At 40.3% G+C, this 13,900-nt stretch overlaps 1 protein-coding gene across 1 annotated transcript in view; it reads right to left on the bottom strand.

Annotated features, from left to right (window-relative positions):
* KIAA1468 (KIAA1468 ortholog) overlaps window positions 1-13,900 on the bottom strand; it is a 156,420-nt gene that overhangs the window by 74,862 nt on the left and 67,658 nt on the right. Inside the window, exons 11-13 of the mRNA XM_006837577.1 lie at window positions 13,190-13,302; window positions 10,651-10,741; window positions 3,856-3,927 (exon numbers count right to left, since the gene is read on the bottom strand). Coding sequence (XP_006837640.1) covers window positions 3,856-3,927; window positions 10,651-10,741; window positions 13,190-13,302 — 276 coding nt within the window. The remainder of the gene's footprint in view (window positions 1-3,855; window positions 3,928-10,650; window positions 10,742-13,189; window positions 13,303-13,900) is intronic.

Raw genomic sequence — 13,900 nt, 5'->3', positions numbered from 1 at the left:
GCTGGGGACTTTGGACCCAGAGAGGGAAAGGGACTGTGGGCTGAAAAATGGGGGGCGGGAGGGGAAGAGTAGGGGGTGGGTTTCTAGGATATACCCTTTGGTTGGTTGATGATGCACGGAGAGGATTGGAACCATGGCAATGAGAAGATATACGATGGAATGAATGTAAAACTAAGGTTCTCCCATGTAAACTATCATATAATTCACAACAAAACGTTAAAAAAAAAAACCACCTCTGGACCGTCAGAGTCAGAAACAGCGGTTTCTGACTGATAGATGTCAGCTAAGCTGGCCACACTGGGTCTGTGTCACATCCACAGTCCTGACGGGAACTCACTCCATCAGCTCATGAAAGGACGCGCTTTCCTCCTCTTCCAAGCCCAGCCTCCCACGACTCTGACATGTAATCTTTCCTATTCTGTTTATTGTTCCATTTCATCCAAATTGTAAAAGTTGGGGTCTGTTCGGATTTTGCTTTGTTGGTTCAAAGCCCTGGTATTTGCTTCACATAGATCTGGACGGAAGTCAACTTTGGTAACTGGTCTTAGTAGCCACAGGGACCCCATAAGAACAGTCCGGTGGCAAGGCTCCATTTACACCGTGCCACACTGAGGGATTGCTCAAGTTCAGAGATTTTCCTGCTCCCAGATACACTGGGGTATATGGCAAGTGGAAATTTGATGAGGAAGTAGTAAGTCTATCATTAACACTGTTTAGTATGCTAGGAGCAATGGGGAATCGTTTGCTTAACCTTTGTGATGTTCACTACTGTCTTGACACAATCAATTATAGGATGCTCAGACTAACAGACATACAGAAATTTGATCACAATAATAAGGTATCAGTTTTTTCCTATAAGTTAGTTTCAGCATGCCTTGATTCTGGTGACAATAGAGAAAAGTAAGCACTCCAGTACACTTTTGATAAAAGCATAATAAATCTAGGCTATCTTGTTTGGAGTCAATTTATCTCTGCCAAAATTAAAAAAGTATATAAATGTAGAGAGAAGAAAGCAGCAGAGATATTAATAGTGTGAGAAGTTTTTCAGAATGCACAGCTACCCACCCAAGTACGCTGGGAGCACTGTAAAGAATCACTTCCCCTCTGAGATGAGTCAACTGGTTCACGTGCTGCTAGCACGCTTTACCAGGGCTTACTTCCAGCCAGTACTGCTGGGATGTTGAACAGTGTGAATCATCTAGTTTTGGTTAATTTCTTAAAAAGAATATGGAAACATAAGCTGATCTCTAACAAAAATTGTATTTTCTGGGAATGCTAATTAAAAACTATGAGCTGTGTCTATCTTAGGGAGTGACAGGACTATGCGCAGGGAAGGGACGAAAAAGGAAGTCTTTGATTTTCATGTTATTCTTTTCTGTATGAACATTTATTTTTCACAATATTAAAAAATAATAATTGTTACTAGGAGGTGGAACTATGTACTGTTTGTTGCTTTTTCTCTATTATTTTCTTAAATTAAAAACATCCTATCTTTTGAAATTAAAATAAAAAAATATTAAGTTAATGGTAAATGCAATTCTCTTTAGTACATTCTCAATTAAGAACAATCTTTATAAAATGACTTTTTGATGGCGGGGATCAACAATCTTTGTCTATAAAGGGCGAATGAAGGGCTAGTGCATACTCCCAGCTTTTAGAGCCATAGTTCTCTACTATAGATACATCGCCGTTGGAATGAAAAAGCAACCATAAAAAATATATATAAACAAATGGGTATGACTGTGCTCCAAAAAAAACCTTTATTTACAAAAACAGATGGCGGGTTGTATGTGGCCTGCAGGCTACAGTTTGCCAAGCTCCGCTTTATATTAAAGCCAAACCAAACCACTGCCATCGAGTCGGTTCTGACTCACAGTGACTCCTGTGTAGGGTTTCTAGGAACAGAAAGCCTCATCTTTCTCCCAAGGATAGGATAGTAGGTTTGAACTGCTGAACTTGTGGTTAGGAGTCCAGTGCTTATTCTGTAGCACAACCAGGACTCCTGTGCTTTATAAAGCCCCTTATTTATCCTTTTAATGGCTCTTTAAGTTACACTCATTGTAACCCTACCCTATCCCCTCCACTCCTTCTGAGCCCTGGATCTATTAGAAGATAGAACCGTCTGGGCCTTCCCAACTTTTGGTGTCAGGATCCTCTAGTCCTTTAAAAAATTATTCAACACCTCAAACAACTTTTGTGGGGGTAGGTATTTGCTATATTAAAAATGTTAACACAAATAACATTTTTATGAAAAATAACTTTTTCCAAAAAATGTCCGTGAGAATGATATTTACTATTTCTCAGCAAATCTTTGTAATATCTGACAGAATAAAAACGTAGATTCTCTTACCTGCTCTGAATTAATTTGTTGCGATATACTGTTTTTGTTGAAGTACTTAATGAACATCTGGTTTCACAGATATCAAATAGGTGGAAAAGGGATAAATATTTTAAGAGTCTTTTCCAATCTGATGATCAGATTGGCCATTTTACTTGGATTATACATTGAAACTAGTAAGCAGTAGTTTCTTAAAGGTTCGGTGCAATGTAGAATTTGAAACCACTATTCAGTTTATTGATAATGAGCTTCTCAAACTGTGATACATTAAATTCCACTGTTGTATCTTACAGAGTCCTGGTGTGGCACTGTAGGGTAAGCACTCGACAGCTCAAACTCACCAGCCACTCCTCAGAAATCCTATACAGGGTCGCTATAAGTCAGAACGGACTTGATGGCTCTTCACAACAACATCTTGCACTTCGAATGCCTTATTTTACCCATCCATGACTTTGAACATCGTGAACAGGTCATTTGGGAAATACTGGACTAGAATTATGCTTATCTTCCTCAATATTGATGAATTTCATTAAAGTCTTTCCAAACTTGAAAACTGTCAAGTTCATGGTGATAGAAACAAGCTTTCTAAAATTCTGGTTCTCACAAGTTCCAATTTTATCATTGGCAACAAATACTCTCCACTTGTTTTCCTTGAAGTTAACAAGTTCTCTTCATTCAATTGCATGAAAATATCTGCCAAATACCCAAGCCTTAATTACCACAGTCTGTTTTTAGTTGTTCTTCCAAGTAAACTCAGTATTTCATGAAGAAAAAAAAAAAGGTGACTGGTTCAGCTCAAAATTTAAACAACTGCAAATTTGCTTTTCCTGGAAACCACCATCATGCGTCAGGTGTGAAACAAAAGGGCTTTATAGGAGAACTTTCCACTTTGTTACACAGAATATTAAAAAAGATAAGTACTTAAGAGTAAAGATATAGTAAGATGAATAATCTTACTTACTGGCACATCAAGCTCATTTTCAAACGAAATTGGCTTTTTCTTTTTCTCAAGAGCCTGTCACTGAGGAGTAGCATCACTTTTAGTAGAGCTGGGTGCCATTCTCTAGGTTTTAGTAGAGTTGGGTGCCATTCCTTAGGTTTGGGCTAATGCAACAGCAACCTTGAACGTCACTGCTTTTGTCCCAACACATTGCAAATGTCAGCTCAGTGAAAAAGACAAAAATGTCTTAATATTATTATGAAAATACTGTTTGCTTCATGGATCCTCTTAAAAGGATTTCAGACACCCTCCCAGGGTCTGCAGACACACATTTGGAAACTGCTGGTACAGTATCATTGGCTGAGCAAAACCAACGATGACGCCCACCATGATGTGTGTGCACTGGCACAAAGCCCCCGGGGCCCTGTCTTCTCTAATGGGGGCCCTTCCTTTTGGGCTCATCTTTTCCCTTTATTAGAATAGCGTGGTCTGGGAGAATTAGCATTAAAATGCACAAGACACTTAAAAATAAAGTTTCTCTACTATTTTTTTTTAACGGAAAGAAGACAATTCTTACAGGAAGGTACGGGGCTAACGCTCCACAGGATTCAGCCACCAGCAGTCGTCTTTCTGGGTACTTGTGATTAATCTGGAGGAAAAACAAAAAATAAAGAAATCAAGTATAAATACCATGGGCTTCCTCCCTCCAACAGATTTTATTTTCACCATGAATCCTGTTAGAAATACATTAATACTGTTTCTTTCTCTCCACTTCTGGGAATCCCTGTGTGGCTACACCTGGATCAGGAATCAGGGAATCAAGAAAAGTCTAAAAATGAGGTCGCATGGGTTACCCACTAAAGAAAAAAGGGAAAAACAAAGATGAAAATCTGGTAGGATATCTAAAAGTATTCAGTTGAGGCTTTCCTTATAAGGATCCTTCACTAGCAGGATCAGTGTATTTTTCAGTTGGGAAAACCCAGTTTGTGGATATTAAGGATCTGCTTGGTAGTATATCCCAGGAAATGACTCACAGAGCCCCTTTTTCCTAAGGGATGGAGCAGTAAATTAATCAGTGACTTAATGAGGGTCCTTGACTACTAGTTACAAGACTTTTTTTTGTTTTGTTTTTTAAAGTAAGCTGACTTCAGTCCTTTCCTTTGTTGGCATATGCCTCCATTACTGGTGTCACTGTTTTTCTGGACAGGGTCCCACTCTTCGCTCTTCTCCCTTGATGGTTCCAGGGACTTCTGCTCCTGGACTGCAAAGTCAATCACTCCCTTCCTTTTGTTACAAAATGTCTACCTTTACATTTCCAACCCTCACAGTCAGTGTTGATAACAATTATTCACTATTGTACCACATGAGTGCTATCCCCATCTCCTTTCATCAGCCCTGCCCAGTCAGACTGGATACTACTCAGTGGAGATTCTACCTTCCTCTGCGCCCTCTGGATCTAGGTTCCCTCTTTAAAGCTTGTAAGTCAGTCACTTCTTGCCTTTGTAGCCCCCATTTTGGGTAGCCAATGTCCAAGTTGCCCATCCCTATCTACCATGTGTATTGAGGGGTTGGGAATGATCCTCACTGTGAAGATTCATTCCCTCTTTTGAGCAACTGCACCCATAGATGTAGATCAAGGTCATCAAATTGTATCAGATTACTCTTTTTTTCTTCTTCTTTCTTCTTCTAATTAAGCTCTGATCATCCAGTCACTGAAGCCAGGTCAAGTGGGTACTATCTGTAAGTGTGGGTGTTCTTGTGCATATGCCCTCCCTTCTTATCAGCTGGATGCTTCATTCTCTACTCTAGTGCTCTGTGACTATGTCACTGACTCTGGACGTGAGAGTCCCCAGGTCTTGCCACACTGCTGGTCAACCAGGTCTCCACCTGGGTTCACTGGAGTCTATTGAACATTGTAGGGCTTAGCTTGCAGCTTCATTCCTATTTTTCTCTCACTTCCCCTTATCAGTGATGAACATGGTCACCAATCAGAGCGTACATCTGCTCATGTATTCCCACTGAGTCTTAGTTTGGAAGGGGGTTTGCTCTGAGGGGACCCGACCACTTGCCTTGATGTCTCCTGGGTGAGCAACTTACTTGTTTTTGTAGTAATCAGTCAGACTGCTGTTATTGTTTTGTATTTTTCCTGTTGGTCTTTCTTTCAAGAAGTATCTTCTGTTCTTCTAGCCACTCCAAGCTACTCTGCTTGTCCTTTCAAGTGGAAATTTCCCACTTCTGAAGATTCTGGATGAAGTTCAGGATTCCACCTATGGTCTTCTCTAATGCAGCAGCTCCGCAGTAAGCCTCCTTCACTGGGCACGCTGTAGCCCCATTTTAGGTCTTCCAATCAGTTATAGGCAGAAGATGGACTTAACAAACTTTCTATGGTGATATTTCTGGCTATTTCTTTCTCTCCCCTCAAGTGTCTATTTTATAATGGCATGCCAGGGAAACTAAGATTCTAAAGACAGCCAAGCACCTTAACATTATTTCCCCCTTTTGCCCATTCCAACCATGTCTCAATCCCTGTATCCCAGAGCCCTGTTGTTCCAAGGTTGTGCATACATCATTATTTATCTCTGTCCCCCTTAGCCCATGCAAACCCGCCTAATTGTTTTCCCATCTGCCTTGGTCTTCCATTCCACTCCCCCTTCTTGTGTATCGCCCCCTCTCTAGCACTCAAACTATCCTGTGTCTATTCCCTACTCTGTGCCCCACCTTCCCCTCCCTCCCCTCACCCTACTCACTACATCCTGATAACCAGCAAAGAATCCCCTTCTCCCCTTTAGTATGGGTTCTTTTCTTAGTCTTTTATAGTAGTGGTCCTATGCAGTATTTCTCCTTTTGTGACTGACTAATTTCCCTCAACATAATGTCCTCAAGGTTCATCCATGTTATGTGATAGCTTACAGCTTCCTTGTTGTTCTTCAAGGTAGCATAATATTCCATTGTGTGTATGTACCACAGTTTGTTTATCCATTCTTCAGTTGATGGGCACTTAGGCTGTCTCCATCTTTTTGCTATTGTAAATAGTGCTGCTATGAACACTGATGTGCATATATCTACTCATGTTATGGCTCGTATTTCTTGTGGGTAAATACCAAGTAGAGGAATTGCTGGATCATAAGGTATTTCTATTTCCAACCTTCTGAAGAAGCGCCATATTCCTTTCCAGAGAGGTTGGACCATTTTGCAGTCCCACCAGCAATGCAGGAGGAGTGTCCCAGTCTCTCCAAATCCCCGCCAGCATTTATTGTCCTCTACTTCTTTGATCTTTGCTGTTATTGCTACACCCCAGGGCTTTTTGTATTTCCTCCACCTCACTACATTCAGGTCTCTGCAAAATTATCACCTCCTCAGAAAGCCCTTCTGACTGTAGGGTTGTATAGGACTATGTGCTGTCAAGTTGACTCCCACTCAAACCGACCCCATATGGTGGTGCACAACTGCCCCACAGGGTTTCCAAGCTAGAGTATGTACATAAGCAGACTGCTTTATCTTTCTCTGCCATAGCAGCTACTGTGTTTCCACTGCCCACATTTCAGTTAGCAGGCCAGGACTTCTCTCAGTGCTCTTTACAAACTTGCATCTCCCTGACTTTCTTTCATTTGGCATCAGATCATTAACTTGTTCACTCTTTTTTGCCTGCCCTGTCATTCATGTTAATGTGTGTCTACCCTCTAGCCCATCAATACTTTCCCTCCACCTGTCACCAACATTGATGTTTTCTTTTATTAACTTTTTACAACATTGGTCTCATATAGTATTTGTCCTTTAGTGATTGTGACTAATTCCACTCAGCATAATGTCATTCAGGTTCATTCGTGTTTTGAAGATTCATTGTTATTCTTCAACTTTGCAAAGTATTCCATTGTGTGTATGTACCAAAGTTTAAGCATTCTTTCTGTTGATGGGCATTTAGGCTGCCTCCAGTGTTTTGATGTGTCTCTTATAAATAGCATATTGAAGGTTCCTGTTTTCTTATCCATTCTGCTCTGCCTCTTAACTAGTGCATTTAATTGTTTTACATTCAGTATACTTATTGATAGGTAAGAATTTGTTGTTGTCAGTTTGCTATATGTTTGTGTGTGTGTGTGTGTGTGTGTGTGTGTGTGTGTGTGTGTGTGGTGTTGCTGGTTTCTTTGTTAAACATAACTTTCTGTGTTGGGTTTTGTTTGTGGGTCTTCTTCATTTCTGTCATGTTAATGTTTACAAAATCTTTCTGGTTTTCCTCTTTTCTTATTTGATGTGCTGGTATATTAATTTTCTTTGAAGTTACTGTGTATCTTACTAACTTTTTTCTGTGTTTTAAACAATCTGTTTTATCCTGAAATCTACTTGACTTCCTAGTCATTTGGAAGTTCTGTATATACACTATTCCTTCTTTTTGCTTTGTAGTTGACTTCATTATAAATTGATACCTCTGGTTCTTTATTTACAGTCTTGTAGGTTTGCTTAACTTTAAATACTTCTGTATCTGGATTGAGTTCTGGGTAATGTTGTCATGCATGGTACTCTCAGGTTGCTGTCTGTTTTTGTTGGTTCTCAGTCCAAAGAACACCCTTTAGCACTTTTTGTAAAGTTGGTCACGTCATTATAAATTCCTTTAATTTTTCTTTATTAGTAGATGTCCTAATTTTGTTGTCATATTTGGGGGACAGTTTTGCTGGGTATATGATTGTTGGTTGGCAGTTTGTTTCTTTCAGAGTTGAGTACATGCCATCCCACTGCCCTTTTTCCTGCGTAGTTTCTGATAAGAAATCTGAGCTTAGTTTACTGATTCTGCTTTGTAGGCATCCTTTCATTCTCCCAGCTGCTCTCAGGGTTCTTCCCTTGTCTTTGGTTTTGGAAAGGTTGATTATGACAGGTCTTGGTGATTTTCTTTTGTGATCTATTCTGTTTGGGGTTTGTTCATCTTCTTGTATGCTCATCTTCTGGTCTTTCATGATTGTTAGGGAAATTTTCTTCCAACAACTCTTCAACAATTTTCTCAGTGTGTTTTATTGTCTCTTTCTGTTCTGGAATTCCAATCACCCTTATGTTCTTTGTTCCTCTTCATGATGTCCCAGATGGCTTTCTTCAGATTTTTTCATTCTGTTTTCTGATTGTTCTATTAGCATACTCATATTGAGAGATTTATTTCCAACTTACTCATTTTGGCTGTCATTGCTTTGAATCTACTCCTTTGCTATTACAATGTATTGTCTGTTTCTGAAATCTTAGAATTAACCTCCTGGATTTTTAATTGCAGGGTTTGTATTGTTTCAAAATTTGCATTTAATTTGTCTGTTTGTTCTTACAGTGTTTTCCTGAATTTTTACAGTTTTTTTCTGAGTTCTCTTTGCTTTCTTCAATCTTTCTTTCAGTCCTTATAAGGTACCTAAATATCATTCTTTTGAATTCTTTTTCAATTAGTTCATTATCTTTTCTTCCTCAGAAACATCTTCCAGATCTGCATCTTGTTCATTTGTTTGAGCCATTCTCTCTTGTTTCTTTGTATGAGCTAAAATTGTCTGTTGTCTCAGGGGCATTGTGGGTGGTTGTATTTGTATTTAATTGATGACTGTGTGCTGATGTGTTCTTAGGCTCTCACCAACTGTCTTCTGTGGGTATAGTTATAGAATGGAAGTGTGTACACTGCTCTTGTTTGTTGTTGGTGCACCTCAGTTTGGGGTAGGTTTGGTGTTGGTTACTGTGTATCATTGATCGGGTGGTAGAGGAGCAGGTATTACATCTTGCCCAGTGGGTGGAGGTATGGTTGTGGCTGGGGGCTGTGTGGGCAAGGCTGCTGTCTCCTTTCAGATGGGAAAAAGAACTGCCCCATTCACACACAAGAAAATAAACAAGGAACCAACATTGAAAAAGTAACAAACACAATATGTAAAACAGGTAGCAACCAGAAAAATGCAATATGATACCTTTAAGACAAAAGAGGGGCAGGAAAATGGAACTAAAGAAGAAAAAAAACAGAAAATAAGAGGAAGACTATTAAAACCACTTAAGAATAAATTTTTTTCAAGGACAGGAAAATGGAGCTACAGAAAAGAAAAATGAGAGGAAAAAGAAAGAAATTTTTAGAAAACTCAGTGAGAAGAAAGATGAAAAGTAGTAGAGAGTAGTGAAGAACGATCTAAAGTGGGGGAGACGAGGGAAAATGACAAACAGAAGAAAAGCAGGCATAACAAAAGCAGAGATATAAAGGATGAAATTCAAGAGAACAGAAAGAGAAGGAGGAGGAGAAAGAATCAACAAACAAAAACAATGAAACAACCAAACCCAAACCCCCAAAGAAAAACACAGTGCAGCTATTGGTCCTGGAGAGGAGGAAGCTCTGAGGGTTACTACAATCCAGGGAGCTTACAAGGTGGGTGTGAAAGGGATGCGACAGCAGAGTTGCTTGCCTTAGATGGGGTTCCTCTCAGTCTTGGTGTTATATATGTTTAGGGCACTCAATCCAAAAGTAGTTTGTGGAGGCCCTAAATGGAGCTGGTTTCAGTCTGTTAGGACCACAGGACTAGGGCAGGCTGACTGGTTAAATGCTGGTCTGGTGACTCTGTGGGTACTGTATTCTAGAGTTTCTCCTGCCTAAATCCTGGAACCAAAGCAAGCAGCTGGCCCCCTGTCTCATACTAGTATGTTCCCAACCATATGGATGCAAACTCCCGAAGAGGGTTTGTACTGGGCAGGGATGAGGGTGGGAGCTATCCACCCTTCTGGTCACCACGGAAGCATGGAGAAAAAGAAGGAATCGCACCTTTGCCATCCCGTGTATGAATCTGCTCTGCCAGGCCTCCTTTTGTTGCCAAAGCTGCTCACAAGATGGTAGCGCTGCAGCTGATCGGTGGTTCATGAATCAGTTTTCTTCTCTCACAGTCCCTGCTCAGCCTCTCCTCCCAGCAAGCACTCAATCCACTTCTCTGACCTTACCTCTGAAGTTCCGGGCTTCAGAATTTTCATACGTGTCTGTTTCATTTGGTCTCTCGTATCCAATAAGCTCATACTTGTTTACTGTTATCTACTCACCACAATGTCTTTGTCTTCTATTCACCATTGCTGTCCCAGTGTCTACAGCAGTAATCGGCCCTGGAACTAGTATTCCTTAGTATGAAATGTGCTGAATAAATGACTAAAGCAAAGGATCCCAGAGCACTCTTGCTCACAATTATACCACGGTGTTGAGTTACGGATCGAGCAGCATCATTTCTATCCCACATATGTTCCAATGTCATTTAAAAGATTAGCATGTGATTTATAAACTTAATTGTCCAGTTTAATATTAAATGCAAGGGAAATAAATCTAGAAGATCTTCATAACCCAAAAACCCTTGCAAAAATCATTTATGAAGTAACAGAAAACAACCCAGTTATTTACCTGCTCCCAACACTGAGGTAAAAGTTCGGCTTCTACACGTGTGGGTCCAACATGACGTGCAAATGCCACACAACCTGTCAATATCATTTGCCTGAAAAGATAAGACAAATAAGTAAATAAAAGACTTGGCTTTGCTTTACAAAGCACAACTAGGACTAAGGGTTAAAGAGAGGCAACTTGCTGAATCTCATGAACTCCTAAATTAACTTTCTATGATAGATTCAATCCTTCAGTTTCTGCTGAACTTCACTTCCAGCCACTCAAACAATTAGGGACGATTTCCCCAGAGTTTCTAGAATTAAAAACTGTTGTACCATATTAGCAGTAGAATGATATTTCTTTTATCAGAACAGTAGGTATTATACCCAAGACCACTGGGGCAGACAGCTTTTGACATGATTCCAGTGACCCCCATTCTCCTGTATTCATGGTCTGTGTAAACACCTCCAATTAAGTGTGGGTCAGACCTAATGCCTTGCTTCTAATGGACAGAATGATGGCCAGTGACGTAATGTCACTTCTGAGATTAGGTTACAAAAGATCATATGTTATGCTCACTTAAAAATCATGTTTTGTTCATTTGTTATTCATATTACATGTTGTTGTTATTGTTAAGTGTTGTTGAGTCATTTCTGACCCACAGCGACCCTGTATAGGGTTTCTGAGGAGCAGCTGGTGAGCTTGAACCGCCAGCCTTGCAGTTCAAATGGCTTTGCAGTGTAGCACATTAACCCACAGTGCCATACCAAGACTAGGGTATAGTTAATCAATTAATTGGTATATTTTAATAAATAATTATACTCCCTTAAGATAAAAAAATTAAATGTGAACATACTTAATTCTTGACATACGTATCTGGACCTAAAATAAGGTTAAGAGGCACTTTGGCCACTAGGTGGCAGCTATTAGCTTTATATGCCGAGTCTCCTCTGAAACAGGTTCTGACTTTGAAGCTTTTCTCTTGCAGATTTAAAAACAGTAAATGTAACAGATGGTATTTAAATAGTAAGCTTACAAGACAGGAAATGCTGTTTTTCAAAGGTAAAATAAAATATCAATTTTCTAATAAAAGTCCCACCAAATAACCTTCAAAAATATAACAAGTCACACACTGATTTGACATTTACTTGACCTAGTATGAGAAGACTTCAAAGGTTCATCTTATTCTATGATGATGCCTTTGTAGGTGTTGCTGTTGTTACTGAGTGTGGCAGAGTGGATTCCAACTCATAGCGACCCTGTAATGAGTTTACAAGGAGCAACTGGTTGGTTTGAACCACCAACCTTGTGGGTTAGCAGTCCAGTGCTTATCCTATGGCACCATGCCAGGAGTCTTTGTAGGTGTTGTTGTTAAGTGCCATTGAGTTGATTCCAACCCACAGAGACCCTGTCTAGGGCTTCTGAGGAGCACCTGGGGAGCTTGAATTGCCAGCTTTATAGTTCAAACAGCTTTGCAGTCTGGCGCATTAACCCACAGCGCCACACCAGGAGTCTTTGTAGGTGGTGTTGTTGTTATTGTTAGGTGCCATCCAGTCGGTACCGACTCATTGCGACCCTATGCACAGCAGAACAAAACAGTGCTTGATCCTGGACCAACCTCACTGCTGTTGCCTCTACCTTGGGAAGGGTCATAAGGTATGCTTCACTTCCCTGCTTCATGTTCTTCTTATGGCTTGCTGCATTTGGAGGGTGGAGGATGTTATCTTTTAGTCCATCTTTACTTTGTGTTACGGCACATCTGGCACCCAGTAAGAGACCTTAATGCTGTTTGCTCCCTTCTCTATTACTATGAGGGTCTGATCATAACCAATCATTACATATTGTTGTTGTTAACTATTATCAAGTCAATTCCAACTCATAGCAACCCTGTATAGGGTCTCCGAGGAGCAACTGGTGAGCTTGAACTGCCAACCTCATGATTCAAACAGACACTGCAGTCCAGCACATTAACCCATAGTGCCACACGGAAACCCTTTTCTATTAGAAATTGAGAACTGTTCAAGTCAGAAATAACTACCCTGCAATTTCATAGATGAGTAAGGTCATATTTATGTATTTTAAGAAAAATAAACTAGAGTAAAATTTAGTATCATTTGTATGTGAATCATTCCCTCATAAACACAAGATCACTCAGAGAACATCCTTCAGTAATAATTTCTACCGAGCCGTCTTGGGCAACTATTCACATTGCTAGAAGAGGTGGAGAATCCCTTTTCAAAGATTCAAGCAACAAAAGTTGTCAGTAATTACAGTATGTTACCAGAACTCTGAGTAGGAGCTGCACGTATTTTCAAGGCTGCTTTCGTTTTGGGTTTTCACGTTTTATCGATTTCCCAGGGTGAGTTGGCTTCTGCTTGCTTTTTGCAGTGTCAAGTCCAGGCCACCTTCACAGAGGCAGCGCTCTTGTCTGCAGTGGAATGCTGCAGAGTCAATGAGACAGATGCCTGGGAGGGGATCCAGTTCAGTGCTAATCGTGATGCTCAACACATAAAACTAGTAAGTACACACTAGTTCTTCTCAGTGAAGCACTCACACCTACCTCTGCTCATCATCTGGCCTCTTGATCAAATTGAACAGGATGTGGAGCAGCTGGTCTCTCTCTTTCGGCTCAGGGTGAAGACATGCTGTGCATAATATTAGGGGGATCAGCTCCTATGGAAAGACGGTGGAGAAATTCAAAGTAAAAACACACTGCAGAATATTCTTCTCCCTCCTAAAGTATTCTAAAATGGGAATTTAAAGAGAAAAAAGAGATACAAGGTATAAATTTTAATTTTGGAAGGTGGATAACTCAAAACAAAACATAGAAAACATTAGCTTACTGTACGGAAAGTATAAATAATGTAATCCAGTTAAAGATTCAACTAACTGTTTTATTTTTTACTCAGTATATCCCAAGTGTCCACTAGATTGTATACTAAATATTATATAATGGCATCCTGGTATGGATCAGCACTGGTTTGCTAACCACAAGGTCAGTGGTTCCATCCCACCAGCCGTTCCTCGGAACCCTATACAGGGTCACCATGAGTCGGAACTGCCTAGACCTCACTTAACAACAGCAATGTGATAAGCTGACACAGTGGTTTCAACTGCAGCTGAAATCGATTCCAACACATCGTGACCCATGTGTGTTAGAGTAGAACTGGGCTCCATCGGGTTAACCTTCAGTGGCTAAGTTTTCAGTTGCAGCTGAATCGATTCCAACTCATTGTGATCCATGTGTGTTAGAGTAGAACTGGGCTCCATC

The sequence above is a fragment of the Chrysochloris asiatica genome, unplaced genomic scaffold (assembly GCF_000296735.1).
Source record: "Chrysochloris asiatica unplaced genomic scaffold, ChrAsi1.0 scaffold00021, whole genome shotgun sequence".
NCBI classification, from domain to species: Eukaryota; Metazoa; Chordata; class Mammalia; order Afrosoricida; family Chrysochloridae; genus Chrysochloris; species Chrysochloris asiatica.
Note: the sequence above shows the minus strand (reverse complement) of the source record. Positions and strands in the feature narration are given on the sequence as shown.